This window comes from Maniola jurtina, chromosome 8, assembly GCF_905333055.1.
Source record: "Maniola jurtina chromosome 8, ilManJurt1.1, whole genome shotgun sequence".
Taxonomy (NCBI): Eukaryota; Metazoa; Arthropoda; class Insecta; order Lepidoptera; family Nymphalidae; genus Maniola; species Maniola jurtina.
In genome coordinates, this window is record NC_060036.1 from 3,324,801 (window position 1) to 3,335,472 (window position 10,672).

The 10,672-nt window shown below is 36.2% G+C and overlaps 2 protein-coding genes across 3 annotated transcripts in view; one reads left to right on the top strand and one right to left on the bottom strand.

Moving 5' to 3' along the window:
* Window positions 1-3,250, bottom strand: part of LOC123867357 (tachykinin-like peptides receptor 86C) — a 40,139-nt gene extending 36,889 nt beyond the window's left edge. The window contains exon 1 of the mRNA XM_045909357.1: window positions 3,098-3,250. The gene's annotated coding sequence lies outside the window, so the exon portion shown is untranslated. The remainder of the gene's footprint in view (window positions 1-3,097) is intronic.
* Window positions 3,251-5,308: 2,058 nt separating this feature from the next.
* On the top strand, window positions 5,309-9,883 carry LOC123867913. Of its 2 annotated transcripts, none has more exons than XM_045910245.1 (4): window positions 5,309-5,518; window positions 6,747-7,569; window positions 8,716-8,868; window positions 9,632-9,883. In XM_045910245.1, the coding sequence occupies exons 1-4, from the start codon at window positions 5,430-5,432 to the stop codon at window positions 9,776-9,778; spliced, it is 1,212 nt and encodes a 403-aa protein (XP_045766201.1). In that variant the 5' UTR covers window positions 5,309-5,429; the 3' UTR covers window positions 9,779-9,883. The 2 variants fall into 2 exon arrangements, with proteins under 2 accessions (XP_045766201.1, XP_045766202.1); XM_045910246.1 differs by having other exon boundaries at window positions 6,747-7,305.
* Window positions 9,884-10,672: the final 789 nt, after the last annotated feature.

Here is a 10,672-nt window from a genome sequence, read left to right on the forward strand (position 1 = left end):
TTTTAGAATAATGTTTTGTTTTAGAATCTATTTTTCTTCGCATTTTTATTTTATCGAAATCTACTAACGGTGTAATCTCGTCAAAGGGTAAAGTGCAGTTATAAAGCAAGTTCTATCGCAGAGAAGCTCTAAAATTGGATTTGAACTTCATTTGACCGATCGATCGCAGCTTAAAATAGTTCAGAGTTGTAACTAGAAAAATATGAAATTCTATTAATTGCTATTAACAGAACTATTTTCTTTTAAATTCATTTTTATTAAATTAATAGAATTTACAGGACATTTTTGTTACATTCAGTGCCACAAAAACCACAGTTGGCTTATAGTTACTAGTTAGTATATAATAAAACCAGCATAATGACAAATTGGTAAGGTTGTGTAAGGTTACTTTTAAAAATTGATTTGAATTTTCAACAATAATATAAAATTATTAATTTATCTAATGAAGGTAGTTTGATAAAATCTATATTTGGCTCATTCGATGTCATACAATTTGTTGCTAGGAGGCCAACAAGATTGAACTTGCATAAATACTGGTGTTTTGAAGGTTTGAGTTTAGTCTCCATCTGAGATTCGGATCGATATCGCATATTTTCGGTAATTGGGTTGTTAACTGGATAGTTAGATGTTGTGATAGCAATCACGCTCTAATTAAGTAAATGATTTATTTTGGCATTAGTTTTTTTAGATTAAAACTCTCGGATAACCTCTGCACATTGAACCTGTGTTTTTTGTGTTGGTTATGGGAGGACATTCCAATAATACGATAAAAATACCTGCTTTTCTGAGTGACGCCAATAGTTGATAAATAATACCTAGTGGGTAGGTAAGAAAAATGTGCAGCTCGACGTGTAACATCGTTAACATCGCTGCCAGCAAAACCGGTTGCAGTGATCCATAGTTACACACTATACAGGTTGCTCCAAAAAATATTTTTAAGTTTGCGTTTAATGCGTTTTTTTTTAAAAACTTTTCAGAAGATTGTTTATTAATGTAGGAACAATAAATTTGAGTCGTCATGGTAAGTTTAACTTAGATGGTTCTTTTAATATAAATCTTTTTTTTTTCTCTCTCGTCTGGCTTTACAAAGATTAGCCAATGTCAAGTTTGTAGTTATTTGTAACAAGTTAGTTAAACTATACAAGTGTGGACCCCGTCTGTGCCGGCGCTCGCTCGCCGACATACGCACGGCACCCCCTTAGAGCGCTTTCCAGTCAGTTTTAACAAAAAAAAAAAAAAAAAACACTCCAAAAAGGCAGAACACGCCCGCCAGCTAACACCGATACAGACGAAGTCATATAAATCTTTATAAATTCTTTATGTTTTATTAAATATTGATTTTTGTTGATAAGTTGATGTATTTGTTGTTTTGAATAATGACCTAACATTATGTATTAATAATATTTATGTACAAAAATCGCTTGTATTCATACATTCAGAGATCCCAATTTTCGATTATTCGAATGTATATGGAAACAAGCCGATGCCTGCAACTTCACCCGCGTAGATTTAGGTTTTTAGAAATCCCGTGGGAAGTCTTTGATTTTCCGGAATAAAAAGTAGCCTATGTGCTAATCCAGGATATTATCTATCTCCATTCCAAAGTTCAGTCAAATCTGTCTAGTAGTTTTTGCGTGAAGGAGTAACAAACATACACACTCATACACAAAAACTTTCGCCTTTATAATATTAAGTGTGATTCTACTTCAAACTTCAAGCCACCAGGCGAAGCGACTCGCACACGTTTCTTCGAGAAGTGATTTGTTTAGTTTGTTTATATTTTTAAGTCAGCTCAGAAAAAAAGTTGGTTCGTAATATAACTAAGAACTATAAGTAGGTATATGGTTCTTTATTATTTTCTAAGAGAGATTTATGGTGCTCGATTGTACCTACATGGAAACCAATGAAGTTAATAACTAGGGAACACTCATTCCGCTCAAACTGGTACCACGCAAACCGTTGTTACGTTTTTAGGGTTCCATATTCCAAGTGGGGTATGATATGAAAGGGCTTTACCTGTACATTCTAAAACAGATTTTTATTTACTTTTATGCATAATAGTTTTTGCTTTATCGTGCAAAATGTTGGAAAAAATACCCGAGTACGGAACTCTCAGTGTGCGAGTCTGACTCGCACTTGGCCGGTTTTTTTTAATTCAGATACAAGTTAGCCCTTGACTGTATTCTTACCTGGTGGTAAGTGAGATAAGTGAGATGCAGTCTGAGAGATAGAAGTGGGCTAACCTGAAAAGGGATTTTCATTTTTAAGGTTCCGTACCTCAAAAGGAAAAACCACAAAAAAAATATGTTCATGAACAAATATTTCGTATTTTCAATTTTCAAAGTAAGATAACTATACCAAGTGGGGTATCATTTATTATGTAAGGGCTTTTAACCTGTAAATTCCAAAACAGATTTTTATTCATTTTATGCGCAATAGTTTTTGGTTTATCATGCAAAATGCGGAAAGATACCCAAGTACGGAACCCTCAGTGCGTGAGTCTGACTCAGGTTTAGAGTAATCTTCATATGTGATATGTGATTCTAAGTATGCTAAGATGCGTTCAAATCCGTTAAGTAGTTTCAGTATGAAGCGAGCTTAAACAAACAGACAAACAGATGAAAAAAGAAAAATTGGTGTGGGCTCTATAACGATAGGAATATTTGTCTGTCTTTAAGCTCGTTACCTATGTGTTCGTGAATCGTTCATGTGATTTAGTTGAAACTGTATAAAATATATAAAATACTAGAGGCTGTCCGCGACTTCGTCCGCGTGGATTTAGGTTTTTAAAAATCCCGGGGGACTGTTTGATTTGCGAGATAAACCTACCTACCTTTTATATTGACCTACGTCAATTATAGGGATGCAAGATACCTCGGTACCAAATTTCGTCAGAATCGGTTAAACTGTTGGGCCGTGAAAGGGTAGCAGACAGACAGACACACTTTAGTATTTATAATATTAATATGGATACTATATATATAATATATTATATATGTAAGAAATTTAATTTTTGATTGTAATAGTTCCCAATCTGAAGTTAACGTGTAAACTTTTTTAATTAAAACTTACAACTAAGAACAATTAATAAACTTACCAAGTAAAATTCAGTAACTCCTGCAAGCCAATAAAACAAAACAAACAATTAAACTGTCATCAACAAACACGTCTTATCAAACAAGTTCAACAAATTTTATTTAACACTACGGCGCGCGAAACTAACTTGCGTTGGAAGCTTTGGCAGAGGACCGTCTCTGTTGAGCTTATTACATAAACTGGCGTCAGGACTTCAGGAGTGTTTATTGTACGTTGAATTTTCACGGCATGAACTATCAGCGGGCCGCTTCAGTACTTTTAAAGCAATAGAAACTTTAAAATAAATCAAATAAATATTATATATGTTGCAGAGATATCGCGTAAACCGGGATATCGTCAAATCCCTCAGAGATAATGTTAAATCCCGCGAGATGTAAAAAGACAACTCAATTTGCCCGTTTCACTTAGCAAATCTAGTGATATGATTAAATACTGAGCATAAGGCACATGGATAAGTATATAAGTTCTAATCAAACCTAACTTAACATTTTGGCACTCTTCTTCTTCCCCTGGGATTTTGGATCAGAACGAAATCTGAGTACCAAAATTGCATTTAGGTTCTATTGGGCAATATTATCATTTTCAATTAGTATTTCATAAATGCAAGGTTATACCATTTCCTTGCGATATATTATATAGGTAGAAGGTAATATTGACTGACTGACTGACTGGCTAATCAATCAATGCACTCAACTCAAAATTCAAACCATTTTTTTTTAAACGATGTAACCACAAATTCCTGGTTTTCGGATTTATTCCTTTACTTGTGCTATAAGACTTACCTACCTGCTAAATTTCATGTTTCTAGGTCAACGGGAAGTACCCTATAGGTTTTCTTGACAGACAGACAGACAGACAGACAGACAGACAACAAAGTGACAGCAGTTTGTTGGCGAGTTGGCGCTCATAAACTATTACAGTGTAAAGGCAGTATAATAATAACGTGAAGTTTTTGCTAGCGTTCTGGTTACACCCTGTATAAAGTTCATAGAATGTGTATTTCTATTGATAGATCACACTGTAAATCAAACGACACTACGGTGCAATAACAATCATTTCAATAATATGCGTTGACATCCGTTTGAGTAGCATGCGAGGATCCTCGTGCTGTATCGTCCTCGCACGCTGCAATTTAACGTACTTACTTCAATCAATTCCTTGAAACATTTTATCATACAATAGTCACAACTCACAACACATCCATTTAGTATGACCTTGCGACATCCTGTAGTGCAGAACTATCGCACAATGTCATGCATCAAATAAGAAAGTGCTAGAAGCGGACCAATCTGCCTCCAACTTCTCCACCAATCTTATACCTCGTGTGGAGTTATGCACCAGGGTGCGTCTGCTGCGCCTTCTCCTCTGCTCGGGTTCAGAGCAATGCGTGGACGAACACCCACTTCTGTCGGGTCAATCAGCTATAGCTATTAATTCCATAAAGAGAAATTGTTGCCTATGTTACCCGGGTACATTGCACGGACCACGCAAGGTTTGACTATGATGACTTGAAAAGGCCTCTGAGAAGCCTAGCTTAGCCTTCAAAAAGTTGCATGCTCTAAAAATAATTGCTAAATATAAAAACCTTTTTGTATAAACCCGATTTCAATAAAAATCAATCCATTTATTCAAAGCCCAGCAGCTATAGACATTTACAAATACGCTAGATAAAGTGTTCCATAGAAAATGACAGTTGTAAGTTGATTTTGTAAACTTAATAGGGACTAGGGTTCCAAACGCGCCTTTCAAATACCTTTTTAAAGAGCGCACAGACACACAGAGAGACCGATACACAAAAATTATAAAACAATGTACGTTGAGTGTTAACTTAGCCATAGATAGTTGTTGACGGCCATAGACCTGTCAGAACGAGAGCGGTGAAGTGACGCGACGACGTTCCGTTTCGCGTTACACAGTTATTTTTTATGCAGATGTCAAATTGCAAGCGTACCGGGAATTAAAATTGACACTTTGTGTCAAAATATGGTCTTCGTGTTGGTACTATGTTAACTTGTCTCATCTCTAATATTTAGGTTTGAATACGCTAACATGATGCTGATTGCTGTTATCAATGCCAAAAAGGTGATACTGAAGTTGCTTCAAAAATAGGTTGGCAATAGCAAGTCCAGCGTACTACTTATATCTATTAGTAGGGGTCAGTGATTCAGGGAATCAATCTTGGATTCAATCTAACCATGCCATGATCGACAGCTGTCATACATACAATACACGAAAATACACAAGAAGGGTATACAAGAAAATCATGAAAATTTTGTAAAAAAAGTCTAATTAAATAACTTAAACTTCCTATAAAAATTCAAAATTTTTGTAAAATGCCGAGTGCGCGACGGCGACGGTTTAATGCTCAAAATGATGTAGCAAAGCGACAAAAATCAAAAACACACACTGAAACTCAGATCAGGTAGATTTTGAATTATTCACACTCATAGATATGTTTCACACTTTCTATTTTAACCCCCAACCCAAAAAGAGGGGTGTTATAAGTTTGGTGTGTGTATCTTTGTGTCTGTGTCTCTGTGTATCTGTGTATCTGTCTGTAGCATCGTAGCTTCTAAACTAATGAACCAATTTTAATTTAGGTTTTTTGTTTGAAAGGTGGCTTGATCGAGAGTGTTCTTAGCTATAATCCAAGAAAATCGGTTCAGTCGTTTGAAAGTTATCAGCTCTTTTCTAGTTACTGTAACCTTCACTTGTCGGGGGTATTATAAATTTTTAACAGGGCTCTCTCCGTCACTCGTTTCCACTCGTTTCATACAATCGTAGTTCCAATTTCATTTGAATATTAAGCAACCAAAGCCCATGAAATTTTGCAGACATATTCTAGAAACTAATATCTGTGTCTGTGGTGTTTTAGATTTTTCTAAAAATATGTAGTTTTAAAATTACAGGGGCTCCACGATTTGTATGAAAATTTTTAAGACCGCGTAACTTTGAAACCGAATATTTTAACAGAAATCTGGAAAACCACAGACATAGATATTAGTTTCTAGAATATGTCTGCAAAATTTCATGGTCTTAGGTTGCTTAATATTCAAATGAAATTGGAACTACGATTGTATGAAACGAGTGGAAACGAGTGACGGAGAGAGCCCTCTTAATTTACACTTGTTGTAGATAATAATTATACGTCGTAGGCACAAGTGTACTGAACATTCGTAATAGGATAATAATTCGACACTGTTTTTACGTTAATATTAATACCAAAAATAGATTTCTTATCTATTTATTTCGGTGGTAATGAAAAGTTAAAAGAACATAAATTTCGACAACTCCCTGGCGCAGTAGAGAGCACTGAGGTCTTATAAGTGCGAGGTCTCGGGGTCGTTCCCGGCAGGGACAGTTTGGGAATTAGTATTTTCTAAATGGTCTCTTGTCTTGTTTGGTGGGAAGCTACGTTTGTGGCTGGTTACCATCGTACCTGGAAAGCCGTGCCGCCAATCGATTTAGCGGTTTGGTGTAAATCGATCGAGGGTATGGCTTTAACCGTGTTAGTCCGCTACCATCTTAGACTGCATCTTCACTTATCACCAGGTGAGATCGCAGTTAAATATAATAAAGTACATGAATAAAAACGAATTTATATTTTTAAAACAACAATCTAATAAATCACATTTTGAATTCATTTTTAGCTCTCTAGATTCTGATGTAGGCATAAGCTATTCACAAAATCTGTCGGGTGTCAAGAACACAAAATCTAGAAATAGCATGTATGCAAACACTTCGAAGAATTCATCCATGCTAGAATTCGTTTCGGAATGCAAAAGTGCTACGTCCACGGCAACGATACTAGAATTAAATATAATTAGTACCGATAAAGACGTAACTGCAAGTTCTAGTAATATTGACTTATTTACGAAGATGAATACTGCTGATTCGATAATTGTAAATAATTCAAAATACGATGTTATGAACGATAACCAAATCAATAAAAAACCTATAGAAAACAAAAACATAGGAAACAATAATGTTCAAAATGAAAGAACTTTAAAACGAACTCACCGTATCAAAGTAAGAAGCCCAAAGCGAAAAGATCCAGAGATAGAGAAAAGTATTTGTCCGAAAAAAAATATTGGTATTAATGCAGTCGATTGTGGGGACGATTTGCTTAAAGATGACAAAACTGAAATAGAGTTGCAAGTTCTCAAGCAAGTAACTGAAGTAGCTGCGAATACTGAAGAAGAAGAGAGAGTAAGCAGTCATTCTATGGAATACATGTGCCGTATTTGTCATAGTGGGGAAACAGTTTCTAGTGAATCGGGTCGCCTAATATCAGCTTGTTCGTGCAGAGGGACTGTTGGTAAAGTTCACGTCAAATGCTTAGAGAGATGGTTGACAGAATCCGGAAAGTCTAGATGTGAATTATGTGGGATTAAGTATGTCACGAAACGCGTACATAAATTCGGCGTCCTAAAGTCACTTGTTATGTGGATTTTTAGCAATAATTCTAAGCATGTGAGTATTATTAGGAACAGTAAGCGTTGGGTAAATATGCAGTTTCTTTAGAAAAGTGGTATTTAGTGCTCCTGCATTAAACCAGGGCGTGCGACGTGGCTGGGGTGCGGGGGGTCGAACCTCTCTGCGTGTCGCGCCTGCGAGCATTCTCGGTTGAACGGGCGGACAAAAAAAAACATATATAAACTTATATTGAATGTGATACATTCAAGAATACAAGAGTTATATATTTCGAACTTTGGATAGGTTCCAGGGGCAGCACAATCCAAAGCTAAGCTAGGGGCTTGGCTCTATTAGAGATCTCATAACTTTTTAACAATGAAAGTATTATGAACTTGTCAGTCTTGGCAACCCAATTTACATGAAATGATTTTGGTGGGATTCCATTTCTTTTCGACAGGTGCCCTAGATTTTTTTATTTGTTTGAGATCTATATCTTGTACGTCATTGTCATGGCACACTCTCTATCGTTGCCTCTTTTATTCAACTTGCAATGTATGTATTCCATGTTTGCTTGGATAGAATCTCGCAACTCAATTTTGAAGCAGATAACTTCAACAGATTCAATGTGCGATTCTAAGCCTACATACTAATTTTCGGTCTTCTAGGACTTTAGAAAGTACTCTATCTAGAATTTTTGACTAGAGGGTTAGCATGTCGATAAATCTGAAACCGTAAAAGCTACACAATTGATACTTAGTGCGTTTAATATAGCCAAGGACATTTTATCCTCACAGCATTCTAGCGATAGACTTAATGATATGCTTCCCCCATACGAAGCGGTGGATGGGGCCTCTTAATTTTTTCGTTGCGTGTATGCAATTCCTATCCTATTGTATACCAAATTTTAGTCTTTTAGGACTTCAGGAAGTACCCTAGAATTCTAATTCTAATCAATAAAAAATCTGAACGCATGTACCAAATTACGCGATTACACAGGCCATCCAAGTTAGTTCCATCCAAGTTCACACCACGTTTACTACTCGCTTCCACTCCAGAACGCGTCTGCCCAAGCAGTCATTGATTCTTCTATAGACATGACTTGCTCACTGCCACTAAGTACTTGTTAACTGTCTGTATGCCTGTTACTGGTATCTTAAGTATTTAGGAAACTACCTACACATTGTTTTTCTGATATATTTATAGATGATGGTCGACTTCTTCGGTATTTTGATAATGACACCAATCGCGGTTGTCGCCGCGGGTCTCACGGGGCGGACATTTGCTGGTCTCATGACTCAGGACCAGTTGACGCCGTGGCCTTTAGCTTCTACCTTCGTGTTAGCTTGCATGACCCTGGTAAGCATATTATTCCTTCCAGTTCTACCGATCTAAACCTACAGCTTGTTAAGTTTTCAGAGTTAGCCCTTGAACGTGATCTTACTTAGTGGTAAGTGATACTGTGGCCTAATGTAGAGCGTGCTTACCTATAAGATGCCTATTATTTACTTTTGATTTAAAGGTGGCGTGGAAAACAGAAAATGGAAGAGCATACCTGCCTTAAGGTTGCTATGTACATAATCGGATCGACACATATGTTTGGAATTTTTTATTGATCAGCAATTACCATAGCGATATAACTTCTACATAATATTTTCGACTTCCGTTTGGCTCAACCTATCAGCAAAACTCTCAGAGTTTGTTTGAACTCGTTCGGCTTTTAAGCTTAATGCTCCTTTGGCACTGTTCCTCGCCCGGATCTGCTGCTCAAAGGCAAACCGGGTATGTGATGTTACGGGCAGGTTGAGCAGCTTGTTAGGCGGGTTGTGTTGAGCCGATGCTAATCAGAAACGAGGAATTGTAGTACGTATTCGTGAAAGGTCAACTAAAGAGAGGTGTAGTCATGCGGTCTGATGATGGATATCGAAAAAACTAAATCCATGTTAATTTCTAGCAAAGTCAGTTTATCAATCCACCTTGGCGTTTCTATTTTTGCTTAAAATCTGAACTAAGAACATTTTAACTAGCTTTTGACTACAAATAGACTGGATAAAATTAACTTATCAATTCTACCCAAAGTTAGAAGTTCTGAATAATTGATCAGCGACGTTGTCTTTCTCAGGTGTGCTACTACTGCTGGATAGTATCCGCTCTGACTCGTCACGCACTGGGATGGTGGATTTGGTACAGATCCCACTACGAAGTGAGGCTGCAGATCCAGGAGGAAGGAGAACACTTGCAGGATTCGATTGTAAATCGTTTATACTGACTCCTGAAATGTACCTAAATGTTTACATTAAGGTTCTACAGTGATAGCCTGCCTTTGAACTGCAAGTCAAATCACAGTTCAATTAGGCCATAGCTCCCATAGCTTTGCGTACATTTCAAAATCTCGCTGTTCGTAATAATTTGCAAAAGAAATACAATATATAGATAAGTACGTAACGTATACGAAATAGTAAAATACTTTTTCGTTTCGTAAATATTAAAATTTGTTTACAACATATTGTATTTTTATCATAGTCCTTCTTTAGAATACATAACATTTAGAAACTTCTTCGCTTCGCTTCAGTGAAATTTCGGAAAATTCTTTCTTATTGGGACGTATATACAGGGTGTTTGGTAATTAGTATAAATTATAATGACGACACGTCAGATGCTACTTTGATGTAATAATAAATACAATGCTGAAGTATAATGACGAAATGAAATTATACAAATTTCCATACAAAATTAAAAAAAAAATATATCAAAGTTTTCACTACCCTAACGTGCCCTTACTCACTGAGATCGTTGGCCATTATTAAATAGGCGGAGGCAACGATCTCAGTGAGTTAGGGCACGTTAGGATCATAAAAATTTTTACATAAAAAAAAATATGTATGGAAATTTTCATAATTTTATTTTGTCATACTTCAGCATTGTATTTATCAGATCAAAGTAGCATGGGTACGTGTCGTCATAATATACTAATTACCAAACACCCTGTATATACGTTGAAGAGAAAACTTATATGCAAAATCTCAAGATTCTACACCTATAAGTATAATATACTCGTAATCAGGGAGGCTCAGTCCATTAATATCTGATCAAAGATTACTGTTTGTCACTTTAGCATCATCGGGTTTATTGGAACGTATTCTAATAGTCTTAATAATAGTGT